The 21,967-nt window shown below is 34.2% G+C and overlaps 1 protein-coding gene across 16 annotated transcripts in view; it reads left to right on the top strand.

The window, feature by feature from the left end:
- Positions 1–21,967, top strand: part of TENM3 (teneurin transmembrane protein 3) — a 606,711-nt gene that overhangs the window by 438,881 nt on the left and 145,863 nt on the right. For 15 of the 16 annotated variants that reach the window (XM_081269536.1, XM_081269543.1, XM_081269542.1 and 12 more), the window contains one exon: positions 531–769. The exons of the other annotated variant lie outside the window; for it this stretch is intronic. In XM_081269536.1, coding sequence (XP_081125662.1) covers positions 531–769 — 239 coding nt within the window. The remainder of the gene's footprint in view (positions 1–530; positions 770–21,967) is intronic. 16 annotated transcript variants of the gene reach the window in all.

The following is a 21,967-nucleotide window of genomic DNA, read 5'->3' as shown; positions in this document are numbered from 1 at the left end:
TAGTAAGGTGCAGCCTGGGAGGAATATGTTTGTATGGACTTCCAGGAAATAAATTGGGGAGGAGCAACAGCACAGTCATGCGCACCTGTGTTTACATGAATAGTATTCTCATATAATAGTTAAGTACATGTATAGCTATAACATAACAACACTGGTTTTCTTATGGGGATTATGAAGATGCTCTGAAGGCAGTCATCAAAAGAAATTCCCAAATGCCTGTGTTCAGGAAACGATATGAGTAGAATAACTTTGTAATCTCCCAAAATATCTACTCGAAGGGACAGTAATCATTTGTATGTAAAACCCTGTGTATACATTAAAAATCAGGCTCCTTCATTATTGTCATTTTTATGAGTTGGGGTGTTTTGGTTAAAACATTTCCTTAATTTTTATTTTTTAAATTATATGAGGCAAACAGTAAAAAGAGAAAATGTGTGTGTGCAGAAGACAGGAGAACTAGTGCCTTGCTGTGTCTGTATCTTGTATCTTAACGTATTTGTGTCTTCTGATGATATTCTCCTTTTCCACAGGCATTTCCTATTCAAAACAGGAACAGGGACAACGCCACTGTTCAGTACTGCAACCCCAGGATACACAATGGCATCTGGCTCTGTTTATTCACCGCCTACTCGGCCATTACCTCGAAACACCTTATCAAGAAGTGCTTTTAAATTCAAGAAGTCTTCAAAGTACTGTAGCTGGAAATGTACTGCCCTGTGTGCTGTAGGGGTCTCAGTGCTCCTGGCAATACTCCTGTCATATTTTATAGGTAAGAGCAAGCTTTGAGAATTATTTTGTCTATAAATCAGGGCTTTATACTGTTGTGTTATTTTTTTTAATCAAGAATCATATTATGAGGTTATATAATCATGCCACAGTCTGGCTGGGCACAGAATCACGAGCCACTCAAGCAGGAACAAAACTTTATTTTTAAAAATGCCACCAATACCCCTTACACGTCCGGGAAGAAGCCGGTCCACTGCGTTCTACCGGAACCCCAGAACAACTTCCTGCCCCGGAATTCCCTCCTACTGTACTTCTCCAACCAATGGGAACTCTCCAGGAGTCAGGAGTCCAATATCCATATGAATGCAAATCTTAACATAATCATATCATCTCAATGGCTAGCTGGAGTCACCTTACAACCAAAAGTGCCATGCATCATATTACTTGGCTGTGGCTTTTAGCATAATCACTTTGTGGTTTAGCAAATTTTCAGCAGAGACAGGTAAATAGAAAACTTGGTTTCATAGGTGATTCATTTCCATAAAGAGCAAGGTCTATTCTTAGACAAAAAACTATGGGGTACATATATTATTGGCTTATTCCTCGTGAAGCATGGATAGGCCTATGACATTTCTTGCCCACAAAATAATTCATGCACTCACAGGAATGAACACTGTGCAGGAATCTCCTTCCATCTGTGCTCAATAGGGAGCTCTCCACTACTTGTGATATTACACATCTTTCAGCTAACTCGGCTATCTAAATGTAAAATTCATCACTCAGGACCATCATCTTGCACTCAGGAAAACTCTCCAGAGAACTGGGCATCTATAAAACAATGAATGGATTATATACTCACTCATATAGGTGGATTTTTTTTTATCTTTCTGGATGTAGTATTATCATGTTTTTCATTTAGTAACCCAAATGACTAATACAAGTTGTAAATATTCCTTACATTTAACTATTTCATCATCCGTTGCAGCATTTAAATACTAGAAATTGTATTTTTAAATTTCAAAAATCACCACATCATATTTTTATCTGTTTCTGAATATAGGCAAAGGTCTGCTACATTGAAATGCTAATGTTGTCTACTGAGATAAATCTCTGTCTGTGTTGTATGGTTTATCCACCAAGAACAACAGCTGGTGATGCATCCTCAAGTTTATAAAGAATAAGAGTCTCAAGGAGCTGTATAGAGAATAACATGATGCTTTTCCAGTGAACCAATGTCTACTAATAGCTACAATACTCCTTAGCTATAAATTAGATACCTTGAAAAGTGAGATAACCATTTAAGTCACTATGCTTAATGGAAAAACAGAATTGTAGAGCATGAAGGAACTTCAGAGATAATTGCATCAGGGGTGGCAGCTCTGTGACATGTTATGTACTATTATTGCCAATTCTTTGACCAAGGAAGACATCACTAATAATTCAGAGCACTCTTTCCTACAGAACCTGGAGACATCCTCATTATCTTCATCAGAGTGCTTCATTCAGCATCTCAAACAGCCTCTAACCCATCAATCAGAGATGAGAGAAAGATAAAACCTTTGTCATTTTTTAATCTAAGTTAACCTCCTTCTAGTAAAATGGTCAAATCAGACAGAAAAGGGGTTGACACTCACCCAAGATCAAACCCTAGTGAAACAATACTATGCTACTTCACAACATAAATATGGAAATTCACAGCAAAAACATCAGCATTCAGAGGTGAACTTCTAGTTTTCAATTAGAAAATATGAAAGCCATTAAGAGAAACTCCTCTAGTTAGCTATATAAATTATTTGTATCTGTCAGAAGTATGATCTACTAAAGAATTGTAAATTATTCTGAAATGTATGTTATATACTACCCATGTGTGTTTATAGGGGATTTTTTTTTTTTTATTTTTAACATGAATCATGACAGACAGATAAATACTGTTGGGCCTGGGTTCCTGTCAGGTTGACTGACCCAGCATTGTTTCTGATAAGAAAGTATCTGTCTTTGTAGTTGTTAAATATTTTGAATACCAATTTAATAACATTTAATTTTATTTTTGTGGTGTAACTATCAGAAAAGTAGCATTTTAACATGAGACTTTTGTTCCTGTTACTTGTGAGACTTGTATGCTTTTCAAGGATCCATTAGTGAATATAACTATTATTCTTCTAAGTAAAAATTCAACATTTTCCTTTTTTTCTTTTAAAAATTTTTAAAAGATGGACACAATATCTTCATTTATTTTTTTATTTTTTATGTGGCTCTGAGGATCGAACCCAGTACCACCCAAGGGCAAGGCAAAGCGCTCTACTGCTGAGCTATAACCCCAGCCCCTCCTTTTCTTTTTTCAAATTGTCTGATTCTGCTGTTTAGTAGCCAGCATTCTACTGTATTCCTACTAGTACCATTATCATGAACTTTTCCTTTTATTTTTCCCTACATGGAAACATGCAAATTATATAGTGAAAATACTCATGTCCTCTTTTCAGTTCAATAGTTAGTTATTGAACATTTGTGTTGATCTAATTATTGTGCTAGGAAGGAAGGAGATGCAATCCCAGCGTTAGCAGAAAAAATAATTATCAGAAAATTATCTCATAATTTTAACGCTTTAACTAACCACAAGTATAGAATTTTCATTGGCTTTCTTGTATTTAAATGATTAACATACTAGCACATTGATTCTTTTTTAAAATCAGGTAAAGAATTTTAAAGAATGTCGTCATCAGTTATATGTTGTACACACACACACACACACACACACACAGAGACACACAGGGGACGGAACCCAGGGCCTCACAAGTACTATGCAAGAACTCTTCTACTGAGCTACATCCCGAGCCCTGCTAAATCTTTTTTGATTAAAGATGTTGCCTTTACCCTTGAAAAAAAAAAAAAAAAGAATAGAATGCTTCCCTCAGGGAAGGTTATCCATGTCTATTAAGTGTACATATAAAGCAAAGAGGGAGAAAAGGGACACTTGCCCATCCAGCCAGATTGTCTGATAAATCCCAGGATCAATGGGGAGACCAATGTCATCATCAGATTGACTTCACCACCTTTAACAGAGATGCAGCCATCCTGAACCTTCCCTCAGATGCCCCCTTCTCCTGCATTGACTATCAATATAAAGCAAAAGCCTAAGAAATAAGTTTATATTGAAGCTTGAGGCATTTTTCCTATCCTAGAATTTTCTTTCTCACCTTCCAGTTCGATAATGACAAGTTATGAGAATGTAGCTGTAACCTGTCTCTTCTCTGAGGTGACGTTATCTCAGGATGGACAAGGCAAATAGCTTCTGAAAGAGAGAAGAGAGGGAGGGAAATGGACAGGCTTTGTTGTTTGTTTTTCTGTATTTCTATTAAAATATTAGAGAACACAGAAAGATAAAAAAAAGTGGAAATTAATTGCAATTCCATGTTCATAGGAAACTACTATTAACTTTTTAATATATCCTTTCAGATGTTTTACATGCATGTATACAGCTAGGGGTTCATATTTTATAGTGCATTTATAACAAGTTTTTCTGAGTTATCATTCATCATATGTCATCTGTGTAATTTTACTTAGTGAATTTTTTTTCACTAACCAGTACCCCCAAATCCCATGACTATTTCTTTTATTCATATAACTATATATGTTTTGTGCATGCATGTGTGCTAATTTTATCAAATATTTATCAGTATAAATTCTTTGAAAGAAATTTGTTATGCCAAAATTTAGGCATGTTTTAAATTTTACAAACCATGGCAAGGATATTATCAGTTTACATAATCTCCTATCCTAGTAGTGGTTGTAGTCCATATTATATATTTTATTACCAATATTTTTCATCTTTGCTAATCTCTTCAGGTGAAATGTTGCATTGTTGTTTTAGTTTATCACTAGTAGTGTTGAATATCTTTTATTTATTGGCCATTTATATTTCTTTGTGTGTGTGAATAGCTTAGTTGCCTCTATTTTGCTGTTGGAGTTTTCATATATATATATATATATATATATATATATATATATGTGTGTGTGTGTGTGTGTGTGTGTGTGTGTGTGTGTGTGTGTGTTTGTGTGTGTGTGTGTGTGTACCAGGGATTAAACCCTGGGTGCTTGGCCACTGAACCACATTCCCAGCCATTTTTTAAATATATTTTATTTTGAGACAGGGTCTCACTAAGTTGCTCAGGGTCTCACTAAATTGTTGAGGCTGGCTTTGAACTTTCAATCCTCCTGCCTCAGCCCCCCAAGCCTCTGGGAGTACAGGTGTGCACCACTGTGCCCAGACTATATTCTTTTTGATTTGCAAAAGTGTTTATTTATTAAGCATATAAATCCTTTGTCATATACATTATGTTTTTCTAAGTTATTATTAACAGTGGTCACAGTCATTTTTCCCTCTTTCATACATAATTTTTTTAAAAGCCAGATTTCTCTCTTTTTTTCTTTACAATTTCTGTCTTTCATACCATACCTATAAAGTCCTTATTTAGTCTACATCATTTTTAAATACACATAAAGCTTATTCTAGTACCTCCATGGTTTTTTGATAACATTTTGTTTTTAGTACTGGGGTGGAGCCCAAGGCCTCACACATACATAGGGATATTAATCCCCAGCCTCTCAATCGGCTTTTTAAGTTAACATTTTTCCTGGGTACTCTGATAGACATTAGAAGTCCAAATTAGCTCTTCATTCTAGAAGCTGATAGTCAGGGATAAAAACATACTTGCAAACACACTTTGAATAGTACATGATTTCATAGCAACTTGATAAGCAAAAGAAAAAAAGAACAAAAATATCTACCTTTGGCTGAAAATGTAGGGGAAGCCTTGATCCAGTAGCTGATGCTTGAACTGAAGCATGAAAGTCAAAGAGGGCATTGGCCTGATGCTGGAAGGGCTATGACAGATCCATAAGGAGAGGTTATCTGAGGAACAGTAAAGGAGAAATGTGAACTATCCACAAAGGTGCTTATGAAGTGCTGGGCACCTAGTTTGAAGCTGTGTGTGAATTACCTCATCTTGTTTTCACAACCTAATGAGTTTAACAAATGGTGAATCCATTGCCTAGAGAGACACTGTGCCTAAACTCACACAGCAATAATGAAGGAAACGGAACTAGAAACTTATATAGTACCACATTGTACAAGAACTGCCTCCAAGAGATTTTTGAAGAATTGAAAACAGTAAAGAAATTGGTGAAATTTAAGCACTGAAGTGAGAAAGAATCACATTTATGTTTTTTAAGATTGCTCTAGTGGCACTCGAAAGCATGTAATTTGGTGAAAGAAGTTCAGACTTGTGCTTTTCACGCTTTAATGTACCTGGAACAACCTGGCAATCTTGTTAAGATGCATATTCTGATTCAGCAGATCTGAAGAGAGAACTGAGATTCTTCCAAAAGTTCCCCAGATAACACTCTTGTGGGCCTTAGAACACACTTTGAATAGTAAGGGTCTCAGCTAGTGCCAGGATATTCCATCTGATGATACAAATGGTGTTTCCACACTATTTCATTAGCCACTAGACATACGTGGCTACTAAGCACGTGAAATTTGGCTTGTGAATTTGAGGAACTAAAGTTTGTGTTTAATTTTTAATTAATATAAGCTCAGATATCCACCTGTGCATTGAGGCTATTCTTTGCACTATACATTCTAGACAAACTCTTAGAAAGCCAGGTTTAAGTGTGAGGTCATGAGGCTCTGTTGGGATAAAGGAATAAGATGAATTGAGAAACCTTAGCTGATACATAATAGGACAGATATGTTGTAATTTTGCATATCCCAATTTAAAAAAGCAAATGTACATACGGCATACTTCTTTTCAGCTGATACATTATGATTTTCTTTAGACTGCTAAGCTAAAAATTAAAATCCTGCTTTAATGTATTAACCCTTAAGTTGGTATGCCTTTGCACAATGAAAATTCCACTGATTCCTAACCATAAATGTTATGTTCAATGATAATGATACAGACCAAAAAATACAAAACCAAAACAAAACCAAAAAACTGTCCCACTTTTCTGGCCCCTAATATATTCTTTCTTCTTTTTTTTCTACTCAACAATTAGAAAATGTAAAAAAGCAATCAGCAATAACCAACAGTTTTTCCAAAAAAAAAAAAAAAAAACTGTTGCCTGCCTTTATTTCTGCTTCCATTCACAGTTATGCTGAGTTGGGGGGGAGTTCTTGATCACAGTGCTTTCCTCACAGAGACTCCCCCCCCACCAGGTGGAAGATAACCTAAAATTTTACTAGAAAAAAAAATGTGCAGAAATCATATCACAAAACATAAAGCATTATTAAATACAAATCAAAATAAATATCTGAATTATACCAGTTAAAACTGTGTCAAATCACTCAAGTCAAACTTCCAAGAACACCATTATGGATATTTTACTTAATGAACATTTTCATAAACTGCTAGGCAGTCTCTGAAAATTAAAAGTATTTCCTCTTGCATAAGAAAATATCAAGGATATTTGTGCATGTTTTTTAAATTTAAAGAACACTAAAGAAAACAAAAATCTGATCAGAATATATTATGCTAGCGGAGTGCTCAGTTTTTTGCACTTTTGACTGTTTTTTTCACCCAATACTTCAATTTACTGCAGAGTTTATTTTAGTGCAGTTTTATTAAGATAAAATTTACATACCTTATATGTTCCTTCATTTAAAGTGTACAATTTAGTGGTGGTTAGTATATTCACAGAGTTTTGCAAATATTGCAGTCAATTTTAGAATATTTCCATCACCTCCCAAAAAAGCAATTCTGTATTTTTTGTTATCTCCCATTCTAACACTCTAGTGGCTTTCCCCCCCTCCTACAAAAATCTGAATTTTTTTTAAGGAAACAGTTTGTTAAGTTACTTCCCAATAACTAGAAATAACTCAGCATTGTTTTTCTTGTTACCTCCTGATACATGCTGCTAACCAAAGAACTACTCAGATTTTCAATATTCCTTTTCATTTAAAAGATATATATGTAGTTATTTATTTTTTTGAACAGCTGCTACCAACTGATTCCTAAAATAGATGTTGTCATATGTCTGCTAAAAATGCTGTTTAACAACATAAGCACTCCCTAGATCTATCAAAACATAACCTGTAGAATCCAGGTTCATTGCAGTTATGATTCCTTAGCTGTTATCTGTGCTACTTCTGTGTCTATTTGCATTTTATGAACATTTTTACCTCTCTGTGTACCTTCAAATTGATTATGGTACTAGCTGTATATATGCAACTCAGGGTCAGAAGAAAAATATGCCAGCCCTTTATGTTTCATGAAAAATCAACCATTTAAATATATATGGCAAAATAAAACATATTGTGACATTCTTTTTTTCTTTTTGGACATGTCTTTGTGATAAAAGTGCTGTTGTATTAGGTTATAGAACACAGCCAAGCAATGAATTACATACCATTTTTCACTATAGCTTCTTCCCTTAACTCTTAGGTGCATTACATTAGAAAATGGATTTTATCTGAGATGGAATGGTAGCATTTTAATACTAATGTGGTTTCATCACATTGTAGGAAAAATGTTACTTATATTTCAGAGGATGGGAAATTATAAACCTAATGATACATGGAAATATTGATACATGGATTCCTAAAATTTTGGAATCCATGTATCAATATTTTATGTTTGTGTATGTGAATTTAAGGCTATATTTAAATCTGATTAAATGGTGAATGAAGGTTTAGAATCAAACATCTTGCCTCTAGAAGAGGAGGAAAATAATAATTTGATAAGGCATTCGGTTGTAGCACTCAAAGAATACAAAAAGGAGAAAACCTAGTAAAAACCTACTTCTAGTTGCATTTATTTTCTTTATTAAGAATAGCACTTTGTAGGGATGAATTCTGCCTTTATATTTATATACTTCTTTAAGCAACACTAAAAATTTTGGCTATCTTGACATGTTTGCACTGTCCAGACTATTAGTATGAACTCTCTTAATTTGTTGAAAATATTACTTTTGTAAGTCTAATATATCATCTAAAAACCTAGAAAAGACTCAGAGATTGCTTTAAAATTCAGTTCATTCAGCAGTTGACTTTGTATATCATATCAGTGTCTTCTGAATTGAGCCTAAAGTGGGAAAAAACTAATATTTGTATTCAATCTTTTGGCTTCATAAATTTTTGCTGCTTTTTATTAGCAAAGGAAAAAATATTCAGTTTGAGCCTACCCTATTGTTTATTAGTATACATAAAAAATCATACACTAAATTTAAGAAATTATACAAGTATGCCCCTTTTCCCATTAAAAACAATTTATTTTAGTCTTAGCTTGGTCAGTTAAAGTAAATAATATGTGAAAAATGCTACATTTAAACAGACTGTTTTTAAATTTAAATATAGGGATTTTCATGACTTGAAAAATAGTCAAAAGATAGTAACAATAAGAAATACCTTTATTTTAGCTCAACTCCAGTTCATTCTAGACATAAATATCTTGTCTGTGAAACACAGTTATGTTTTCTCTGTTTTAGGCTATCATTTTTGCAGAATGTAGCATCCTCTCCTGACTAATGACAAGTGGAAAGCATAATACAATATTTACCATTTCAGTGCTACATGGCATAAATATTTAATTGGTGTTGCATATGTCATTTGCTTCTACATTAGTGGTACTGAAAGCAGTGTGTTCAGAGAGAAATATCTACATAGAGAATAGTGGAAAGAAAAGTAGCTAGCAAATATAAAGTTTAAAAAAAGACTTAATAGATTGCTGGGAATTTTGAATGAATTTAGCATAAAATCTTTAAGTTACATTGACTCCATATTCACTCAAAGGTCTCATCCTAATACTATGAGAGATCAAATAAAATTCACATATTTATTTGTTTGAATTTTTACCGTTCTTACACCATTTTAAAATGTATATTGTAGATTTGCCTGTCCTTCTTCCTCAAGAGTATGATTCCATAGTTTCTTCTTTAGTGTCTTTAGTATAATCAACCCTTATCAGAGAGGGAAGTGGCCATTTTTTCATCCATCCATCATTCATGCATTGAGCACTTACATTTATTGAGTCACCACTTTGGGTCAGACACTATGATAGAGATAATAGTGAACAAGATAATATAGTCCTTGCTCTCTTAGAAATTATAATCTTTTGGAAAAAAGAAACACTGAGCAATTAATTACAATCATGGAGACTACTTACAAAGGGGAATGTAGGAAATTAGAATAAAGAAAAGACAGAACTTATTGAGTCTAATCATTAGAGAAATGTTTTCCTAAGATCTAAATAATAACTAGGGTTATGCATTTTGACAAATGCTGACATAGGAACAAATTTTAAATCTTACCACATAAACCGAAATGTCACCCCCCCAAAATATCAATTTTTCGAAATGTTGAAACCAGTATATTGTGATATAAAAAGAGACAAATATCGTATGTGTCTTAGGAAAATAGTGAAGATATTCATTAATTTTCTTTGGAAAATTAGCTAGAACTCTTTGTTATAATTATCTAGAAATGGAAAGAAATACTACTTTGGAAATTTGGGATAACTAAACCTAAAATTGCCACAAAATTTATAGTCTGTGTTCCTTTCTTGGAATTTCAGATAACATACATACATACTTTAAGAATTTTATTTATAAAGTACAGAAAATTACTTTTAAAAGTGTTAAAGGAAAAATTTTTTAAATTCTTTTCAAACTTTCATGAGCACTGTATTAATCTGTTTTGATGAAAAAAAAAATTTTAAATGTGTGTGTATGTCTAGTATTTCAAAAGCCATTTGGAGGTAAAGGTCAATTCTACATTTGATCACCAAAGAGGTCATCATAGCAATTTCCATTAAAGACTATTACTTTGAGACCCTCCCATTGTGCATTTTAAGTGTATATTATACAGTAGATCTAAGACAAATTATATTTTTAGCTAGACCTATTTCTGCATAATACTAAGATTATTTATTTATTTTTTTCTTTTTTTTAATTGGTTGTTCAAAACATTACAAAGCTCTTGACATATCATATTTCATACATTAGATTCAAATGGGTTTATTTTATTTTTTGAGGTGCTAGGGATCAAACCCAGGGCCTCATACATACCAGGAAATTGCTCTATTACTGAGCCACATCCCTAGCCCCAATACCAGTGTGTTTTCTGAAAAAATGTTAGGTGTTCTTAATGTTAAGAGCTTCCATTATTTACCTGTTAGATTTCATAATGGCATCTTATTCTGGTTTCTAAAGGGGAAACTAATGCTCCTCCCAATGTGGCCTTCTCAGTGAGCCTGGCATGATGTTGGCTGACTGTGTCCTGGGATTTTCTTTTCACCCTGACCCTTCAGGTTTAGGCTGATGCTTTCTGCTTCTTCCTTCACTGGGGAGTGTTTCCCCTGCTTTATCACTTTGAATAAACCTCCTCTGAGGGGAGAAAGCCTTGCACATATTATTCATTTCCAGGGTAGGAAGAGATGACCAACTACATGGATGATCCATATATGTAATTTCTGTCATTTTGCACCTTCCAGATTTTTGTTTTTTTCATGTGCATCTTCTTTTAATTATTGCTGATAGCAAAGTAAATTTTTTCATTTTTTAAAATTTCAAATATATTTTTAGTTGTAGATGGACACAATACCTTTATCTTATTTATTTACTTTTATGTGGTGCTGAGGATTGAACCCAGAGCCTCATGCATGCTAAGCAAGTACTCTACCACTGAGCTACAAACCCAGCCCTGGCAGTCAATTTAATTCCATAAAACTTAAGTGTTATCAAATCTCTCTTACATACTGAGTTCACAAAGATGAGTAAGACATAATCTTTACTACAATGATCTCACAATCTCATATGACAAAATATAATGTCAAATTTGCATATTTCATTGCCATATATTTTTAGACTGCTATTTATAAGTACCAACTCTCAAAGCATCAAGATATGAGTATGTATCCCATCTCTGTAATTTGCTCTGTAATTTTGAGCAGGTTACTTCCATAAACCGAGTTTTCTTACCAATATAATCAGGTTTAATAATAGTACAGCTTTTGGGAATGTTTAACAAAATAATCAATGGGCCTTGTAAAATATAAGTATTGAGTTAATTTTAGCTGCTGTCATTATTTCTTATAACAACCAAGTAGACAAATATTATATCATCCACAGTTTTTAAAAAGAAATATCTTAGACTCAGGGAATCAGTGACTTATTCATTCTTAAAGCCAGTAAATATTTATAAGGGAGCCTATAATCCAAGCCTCCTTATTTTGAGTACAGAATTTTCCTCCACTGTACTGTGGGACATTTTTTTTCTCCTAAAATTTAAGAATTTACAAATGTTACATAGACAGAATAATAATGTTGAGTGACAAAATGGGAAATTTATTCAGTTTTGAGTTCTCATCCTGTTGATCTGATTATTTTATGAGCAAGGCCTCAGTAGATTTTATAATGTTTCTGACACCTGTCTTTAACATTTCTTTCATGAGTAAAAAGAAATTTTACTGCAAAAGTTTATGTCCAGAATTTAGTAACTTTTTTTTTTTACATTTTACTCCATTAATTCTTATTGTTGCCTTCTATTTGTACCAAAAGGTGCCGATTTTTAAAGATAGTGCTTAAAAAAATGAATTAAATTAAAAAAGATAGTGCTTAAAAATGAATTAAATATACAAATGAAAATATTTATTTAGAAAATAACTCAGAAGGCTCACAATTATTTCATAAAGGAGATAGCACATTTAAAAAAAAGTGTTAAAAGTCACTGCTGAGAGGATTGAAAATACTGTAGGTCTTTGCCTTTGAATCTTGTAAATTTTCTTCTGGATCCTTAATCTTTTCATTAACTACATTTCCAGTTGGTTTTTGTTCATTCTTGCAGTGCTTCAGATGGAACCCAGGGTCCTGCACATGCTAGGCAAGTGTTCTACCACTGAGCTGCACCCCTGGCCCCACTTTCAGTTTTAACGAGCTAACAACATGATGTAGTTACTGAGCCTCTGTGAGTTACACAGAATTTGTGTATACAATCTACCAAATTATTTCAGCCATCTCAAATAATCACAAATCTTATCATAATGTTTCTAATTATAGAGTCAAGATATATTTAGATGCTTTTTGGTTCTTCAGAGAAATTCTTTATGATCTTAGAAAAGAATCACACATAGAGAAGCAGTACATGTTTAAAGTGGGAAAGTGGGCCATTTATTTTTAGGTAAGGAGAGTGAGACCACCAAATACAGAAGCAAGCTGGCACTGTGAGCAAGACTCCCCAGGATCAGATACTGCAGTTTGCTCTATATTTTGCTTTGAAATACATTGCCACAGATGCTTCACAAGTACTCATTTAAGAATAGTTAAGATAATGATTAAGGAAAAGTGATCTCAGTTGAACCAGGAGCTGCTAGAATGCTGGCTTTTCCCACCCTGCATGAAGGATGAAAAGACACAGTCAAGGGAAGCTGATATGATCTGTCAGCATTCCCATTGCCTACCAGGTGCTGAAGGAATCTGGAAGTGATGGATTCCATAGCACTCTGCTTCTCACGTGCAGTAGAACTCAATGAGGTGTTTTGTTGAACAAATGGTGAACAACAAACCACGTTACCTGCCTATGCCTAGAGTCCTGAAGGGTCATTGATTTTGTTTAAAGTTAGCCCAGCACTTTCTGGTTTGCCATTGTGGCTATATCCAGTAATATTTTGGACTTATATTCAATGTGTGATTGAAGAGGGCATCTGTGAAATAAGAAGACTATGACCCTAAAAAAATAAAGTTTCCACTTGAAAACCATATACACACAATGCACACACACACATGCATGTGAGCATATACACACTCACAAATAACTACGTCTCTCTCAAAGGTGACCCTTTGGAGAACTGGACTATTATGAAGGGGCTGGTTTTCTTGATTTTTCCATATTTTAATATACCAACATTCCTCTAAGAGTCTTTATGTTTTAAGAGTTATATCTTTTAATAATGGTGATTAAAATCTTCAAAATTTTAACTCTAGATTTTCAAAAAATTGTGATTTTTTTAGGTCCTGTTTTATGTTACCATTTTAAAAAGTCAAATTGAGCCCAAAACAAAATTTGTATGCTAGTTAAGTCGCTGATATACATAAACATTTGTTACATAAAAGTAGTATGTAGTTCTTAAAGTTACTGTGGAAGAAAGAAACCCAGATGAAAATTGAGTCAGTACAGCAAGGCTTTGAATAATGAGCTAGAGCCATGGGGTTTCAATGGCAAAGCTGCTAATAACTGTCACTAATGAGTCCTCTGTTACATACATTTCATGATAACAGCAAACTCAGTATTTTCTCAATCAGGGAATACTATACAAATCATGTAAATTATTTCATTCTGTATTTTGAATGCTCTTGAAATAGGCTCTTATACCATATTATTTAATGTTGACAACTGTTACCTCAAAGATTCTCTAGCTTAATAATGACTGTCCCCTTTGGGCAGGTGTTTGCCATGGTTAACATGCTGTTCTTTCCATTAGATTAGAAAATGAATGCTTCTTTCAGTCAGCAAACAGACTCCAGAAACAACAGAAAACTAATGAAACATTAGGAAAATAGTCTGCCTTAGAAGTCCTAACTTAATTCCCTTGGTGACAGAAACAACAGCTTGATTTTCATCAGCCTCTGTCAGCTCCAGCATTGGCTATCAGTGGGTGGCTGGGAATATCATTTCCTGCGCAGCCTCCATTGGTGTCTTATACTGCATCTGCATGTTTAAGAAAGAAAAAACATAAGGAATTTCGAAGGCAGAATTACTAAATATTATCATTTCTAAAGAACATCAGTCAAATATGGTAGAAACAAACCTACAAGTTAAATTGTTGTTTATTCTTATCAAGTCATCTTGATAATGAATTTGCTTCCATTAATGACAAAATTTTTAAAAAAATGGATGGAAAGGAAAAGCCACATAGAAATGTGAAATAATGGAAGCCATACTTTACCCTCTTTCACTCCCGGCCCCCAGATCTGTTCATTCATAAAGCCTGTGACTTCAGAACATTATAATTCTCAGAGGAACTTGCTACATCAAGGGCTAGTTCCTTTGAATATCAAAATATCCTCTAGGAATAATTCCCTTTCTCTTAATGACAACTAAAGTACATATTAATATGAAAGCTTTCAAAAGAAATACTGATTTTAAAATAACCATATTTGGGTCAGCAGGTATAGACTGTTGAAATAATATTAGTCTTAAAAGTTAATAACAAATAATAATGGATTAGAATGCCAAAATGTTGCCTAACACATTCCGTCAACATGTATATAAACACAGCAGGAAATCCAAAACAAAAGCTAATTTATGGAAAACTATGTATTCCTAATGACAGTTTAGACCAGTAGGGGTCCAAGTTACAAACTGCAATCTTACAGGAGATGCTTTCATTTTACATAGAAAACTTGGTTGTACTCTGGAAGCATGTATCAAATCAAATCATTGCCCTATATTTAAGATTATTTTTCTTATTTTTTAATAATCTGATCATTCTACATGTGCATCATGAATGTTTACATATTCATGAAATTGAAACGAAAAAATGTTTTCAAAACACAGGGACACCCAAGGCATCATCTGTATAAAATGATAATTTGACCCAGTGCAATGTAGTTTTAAAAATAAAAAACAAAGGAATAATACTGGTATTCTAATATATTTATATCTTATTGATGCCAATTTTTTTCAGTACTTAATGATTTAACTTAATGTCTATATTTTAAAATATCTTGACAGATTGTAGGATGCAAATCAGGAAGAGACCTTAGAGATCATCTAATGCAGACCTTTCAGATGTTTATATAATTAAGACACCTAAGCCATAAAGAGACCCAGTAACTTGCTAAAGTTTCACAACTAGCTAGAGTCAGAACTGACACTGGGATGCAAGTATCTTTAAAACAAAGTCTCCAAAAGATACCACAAACAATCTGTGTTGAAAAGAATGTCCCTAGCTTATCAAAGCTCAGATCCTGATTTCATTTGTCCTGCAATTTCGGTTAAGAGGTTCTTAATGAATCTTTCTCAGAAAGATTGTTTGGGGGAAAGTATTCCCTGATGGATACAAGGTAAATTACAAGAAAGGGTAACTCTAGACCTTTGCTTGCTTTAGGTGGACTTTCAAGGTTTTGGAGGCTAAACAAAATTGAATTACAGGTATTTTCTGAATGATATTTTTAAAGTCAGTTTTTCTTACCAGACTCTGATTTCTATATTCTCTCCTCCTTTTTATTTTTGTGAGAATGTTTGCTGGATCTTGTAAAATTAAACAGCATTTAGGCAATAATGGCAGGCCTGCTAAGAACTATGCTCTGTATTGCCAAAACCTCAGAGTACACTCTTCAGGGTTCTGGTGGTGTTAGCTGCATTCAGGTTCCTGATGGCAAGGGTGCTTACTTGTGTGTTCCCTTCATAACATCCCCTGTAATTTACTCCAAGGTTCTGGCAGATTGCTGGACTCTATCACCAGCTGTCACACCCCTCCTTCCCATCCATATTTGGCAGGATCTGAGAACTCAAGGATGCCAGTAGAAATAATAGTAGCTGTGGAAACAACTTCAGTGGCATGGTCCCCAGAGACAAGATCAAAATTTGGCACCTTTTCTCTCAACATGAAACTAAAAATGGCACTGAATTTGCTACTTGGTGGTATATAATTTTCTTTAATTACACATTTTTGGTTTCAAGTTTTCCACATGCTGGCTTTGAAGTGTCAAACCAACATACACTGGTTTAAAACAATGGCATGCCCCCTTTTTATTTGGAGGAGAAAGAACTATAATGCCATGGGTTCTGTTCATCTCCATCAGCTTTGAACAATAAAAGGAATGCATGCTGTAATTTCTTGCTTTTGAATGGTCTTTGAGACTGAAAGAAAATTCCTTCAAAAAGATTTACTGACAGATCTTAACTAACATATTGTCTCAAAATTATTTCATGAGTTTTTTTTCCCCTTAACATTTACTGGAAAAACCTACAGGGGAAAAAAATCTAAGAGATTATATGATAAATACGTTTTAACTACATAAGAAATATTTTAATTTTCAACATCTTAAAATTGGTTACAGTTCACAAATAACATAACCAAGCCACCAAAAAGATAAGAGTATTGACAATAAATAGGTTTTCATCATTATCAATGGCTTAACAGCCAGGTGAGTAAGTCACTTCTAGGATTTTTATTATTGTATTTTTTTATTTGTGACTTGGGTGGTGGCATAAACAGTATACCCCTTAATTTTGTGGATGACAAAAGTCAAATGTTATAACTTATTTAAAAGGGTTTTGGACTGACTGGAAATCGTCTTGGAAATCTATGTTCTTCTGCCCTGAGAAAGAAGGATGAATTATGTTAGGAGCCATCCAAGGTCCTTCTGACTGTTGCCAGTTTTAAGATCGTCTCTTAGTCACACAGGAACCAATTCAGCTACAGAGACCTGGGATTCCAAGATCAACTCTAGGGAAAACATTGAAAACTCAGAAGTACTTTTCCTTTAACTATTTTCTCTCATTTTTTCATAGCTGAAATTCTACATACTGCCTTTTCCCTACCCTCATTCTTTGCTATTCCATCAAAGTACCTTTACCCCCTGGGTGCAAAGATCTATTCCTACTTCTCTTACAATTCTGACTCCTCAAACCCCAGCAAGTAAAAAGATAAAAATGAAAACCTTTAAGTTAAAAGAAAAATCCAACTACTGTGGCAGCACATAATAGTTATCAGTTCTGGGGAGACTTCGTAATGAAATAAGGTGCTGGTGAGATTTTCTTAGATAGAGGATGGGGTTGAAACATCCCAGAAACCAGGAACTGAGGGATCAAAGGCACAGAAGCAGGAAAATCAGGGGGCAACGTTTAAGGCTAGACGGGCAGATAAGGTTAGCTTAGGGGTCTGAGAGAGGAGATAGCTGGAGAGGCATTAATGGCTACCTGTGAGGAGAAAGAACATCATTAGATGATCAGAGACACCCTTTGAGAAGATAACTGGCAACCATGGGTAAAGTGGACTGAAAAAGGGACAGGAAAACTGATCAGAAGTAATGAAAGTCTCTCCCACCTTCATTCTCCAGAAAGTACCTAAAACTAAAGACTAGGAGGTAACATTGTAAGAGTGTTATTAAGACATAAGGAGGGAAATAAAAAAAGAACCAGCCCAAAAAACCAAGGAATTATTTTGTCTAAGGAGCAAGGAAGTTAGATGAGCCTATAGTTTTGCATAACAAGCTTTGTAAAACTGCCTGAATATGTAACTTGAAGAAAATAAAAACTAAAAAAAAAAAAATTAAGGGCCTAAAATAGGGGAATGGTACTGAAAACAAGGCAAGGACAATGAGAGAGGTCAGTGGACCCAGCAACTAGACTGGATGGGAAGATGAGAAAGGAAGACACATTAAATCAGAGTTTACCTGTAGGTGACCAGGAGCTATTTATTGAGTAGTGCTTCAAACCTAAGGGCTTTAAATACACTGACTTTAATTAGCTTTATAACAAATCTATAAAATAGGTAGTCATAATTTCTATTTAATAGGCAAGGAAACAGAATTTCAGAGGTTAAGTACTAACCCAAGGCCACACAGTTAGTAATTTATAGAACTATCATTCATCCTAGACCTGTGTGACTTTCATTGCCTAGGCTAAAATGATGCTCATGGAGAGAGAAAGAAAGAAAACCTGGAAAGCAAAACAATTTTGAGATAAAATTTGAGGTACCACAGGGTTACTAGATATACTAAAAGGTGAAGTTTATAGTGTTGCTTGGTCCAGAAAGAAGTTAGTATTAGAGATACAGATTTGAAAGTATCCACATCCATCCACATAGATTTGAAAAATTGAAAATTAAAGCAGTTGAGAAGAAATGGAGGCCAAAGAAGGGTTTTGATGATGCCTACATTTTGGGGGATACATAGAATAAGGATTAAATTAGTAGGGAACAGGTTATGAAATCATAAAAATCATACAATCATCTGGAAATAGATGAAAATGGCAGTTGAACACTATCAAACATGATAAAAGAAATAAACATTTTTTAAAGATTAAATCTACATAAGTACTATTTTTAAAATATATATATTTATTTATTTTCGTTGTAGTTGGACACAATACCTTTATTTATTTATATGTGATGCTAAGGATCGAACCCAGGGCCTTGCATGTGCTAGGCAAGCACTCTATCACTGAGCTACAACCCCAGCCCCAATAAGTGCTATTTCTAAAATTTCAAAATTAACAATTATGGTGTTCACATAAGAATTTTTTATTTCATGTGTTTTTTTACCTATGCAATTTTTAAATTGCCATTTTTAAAAACCTTGAAGTTAACCAAAATAACCTGATATTAATTTCATCATCATCATAATATTACTATAAAACTTATCTTGAGACATATCATAATATACTAATAAAGTATTCATGTGAAAGAACTGTGCCTGAAACACACAGATGCTGCCCATTAATAGCCCTGCCCACCCTCCATGCCCATCCTGTCTCAGCCTTCCATTTACTTGCTGTAGCAGAGATGCATTATTTATAGTCTGAGACCCTCTCAAAGTCACATTTCACTTCCTCTTGTGTGGATTTCCACACTCTACTACCCCCTGGTAGAACAGAGAGGTGTTACCAGGATGCCATTTGTCTCTAGACTTAAAGCCAAGGTCCACTGCTTACTGGCTTGGAAGCTTCTTCAGTCTTAACTCAAAAAGCCTCCATTTTCTCAGATTTAAAATAGGAAGAAAAAAATGTAATAGTAGCTATTCAGTGGAGTATTTGTGAAGCTTAAATGAAACCATGCAAGTGAAACATTAGTACAGTGCTTGACACAGAGTACCTGTTCACTAAATGTAATGGGGTTTTTTTTGTTTGTTTGGTTGGTTGGTTTTTGTTTTTAATTGCACAGTACATGGAACACTTTCTCTGAGGTTAAGAGGGTCTGGTATTGCAAATCAAAACTGCTCCAAGATTGCATCTCACACCAGTCAGAATGGCACTTATCAAGAATACAAACAACAAGTGTTGATGAGGATGTGGGGGGAAAGGCACACTCTTACATTGCTAGTGAGACTGCAGATTGCTATAACCAATCTGGAAAGCAGTATGGAGATTCCTTAGAAAACTTAGAATGGAACCACCATTTGACCCAGCCATCCCACTCCTCGACTTAAGGACTTAAAATCAGCCTATTATAGTAACGCAGCCACAGCAATGTTTATAGCAGCTCAATTGACATTAGCTAAACTGTGGAACCAACCTAGATGCCCTTCAATAGATGAATGGATAAAGAAACTGTGGTACATATACACAACAGAATATTACTCAGCATTAAAAGAGAATAAAATTATGGCATTTGCAGGTAAATGGATGGAGTTGGAGTATATCATGCTAAGTGAAGCAAGCCAATCCCAAAAAAACAAAGACCAAATGTTCACTCTGATAAGTGGATACTGATCTGTAATGGTGGGGGGCAGGGACAGGGTAAAATGAAGGAACTGTGATTGGGCAAAGGGTAGCAAGGGGTAGGGAGGGGAAGATGGTGGAATGAGATGGACATGTATGACTAGGTACATGTATGACTGCACATATGATGCGATGCTACATGGTGTACAAATGAAAAGTTGTGCTGCAATTGTGTACAATGAATCAAAATGCATTCAGCTGTCATATATACCTAATTAGAATAAATAAACTTTTAAAATAAAACACTAATTTATGTTCAAAAAAATAAAACTTAGCTCCAAGCTGCTTCTGGCTATTCTCCCTGCACCCCTGCTGGGATATGCATGAACCAAGGATCCTTGGAACCATCCATGAATACTAGCAGCAGATACCTTCCCATGCGTTCAAATCTGCTTTCCAGCTCAGGGTTGAAAAATATGGATTATTCTTCATTATTTGCAGATGTATTTTATTTAGCAAGTTAGCTAGTTTTCCCTTTATTTATCTGCCAAGATGTTCCATGTAGTTTTATTATAGTACTGCTCAGTAATTTCTGGAATGTTCTTGACTCTTTCGAGTTTGCTGCCTGCCTCTTTCTTCTATCTCATTAATCCTGCATATGTATCATATCTTAAGTTATACATAAGAGCTTCACCAAAATAAAACCAAATACCAACAATTTCAAAGCAGATAATATCCTATGACCAAACAACTTATTGGTTTCTGTTTTCAATAAAGTATTAAGCAAGATACAATATTATTGGGCATGATTCTCATTATATAACATCTTATTGAGATTTTGTGGGAAAAAAATACAACAACTTCTGTTGTTGCCCATCTGGCAAATAAATAAATAAATAAATAAAATAGCTGTACTAACAAAAACATCACATTAAATTCTAACATTTGACATCTGTTCACAATCCCATGGGTTACCCTTCAAAGTCTATTAAAACCAATAAATAGTATGAGCAAATCTATCATTTGAAAAGTCTTTATGTTAAAAGTCACAATGATTATAAATTATTTTGCATGGAAACTTTACCATATTGGAATAGATGTACTCACTGACTAGACGATGGGGTTAGATCCCAACAAACCCATCAGAGGTTGAAAATATTAGAAAATATTAGAACTCAAAAATGTATTTAAGGATCTGGGGTTGTGGCTCAGTGGTCGAGCATTTGCCTGGCATCTGTGAAGCACTGGGTTCAATTGTCAGCGACCACATATAAATAAATAAATAAAATAAAGATCCATCCACAACTAAAAAGAATATATTTTTTTAAATGCAGTTAATACTCAGAACCTACCAAACATCCTAGCTCAGCAAGAGTATGTACTATAGTCCCTGTTGTTTCTCTCATGATTGTGGGGCTGACTGAAAGCTTCTGCTCCATAATGACACATCATTATAAGAGTATCATACTGCATATTGCTAGCCTGGGAAAAATCAAAATTCAAAAATCAAAGTGGGTTTCTACTGAATGTGAATATAGCTTTTGTACCATAGTAAAGTCAAAAAGTCAGAAGTTGCATCATTCTGAATCAGAGAAGGTCTGTATTTATTGTTGCTATGCCATAGTATGTCTGTCAAACCTCTGCTGTATGCAGAACTAGCTCCCATTACTTGGCTCAATAAATTGCTTAAGTATCTAAAACCTTGACAAATGTATGGAGTGATAAATGTTTAGAAAGCTCCTGACATTTTGCCACTCAAACACTACGTAATTTAAAACAAAATGACATACAAAGTTATACCTCTTTAAAGATGACAACTTGTAAATTTAAGAATTCTAAAACCTGTATCTTAATCCATAAAAATCA

Source organism: Spermophilus citellus (assembly GCF_964194105.1).
Source record: "Spermophilus citellus genome assembly, chromosome: 16".
Lineage (NCBI taxonomy): Eukaryota > Metazoa > Chordata > Mammalia > Rodentia > Sciuridae > Spermophilus > Spermophilus citellus.
The sequence above is the reverse complement of the archived record's forward strand: the minus strand, read 5'-3'. Positions and strand labels throughout refer to the sequence as shown.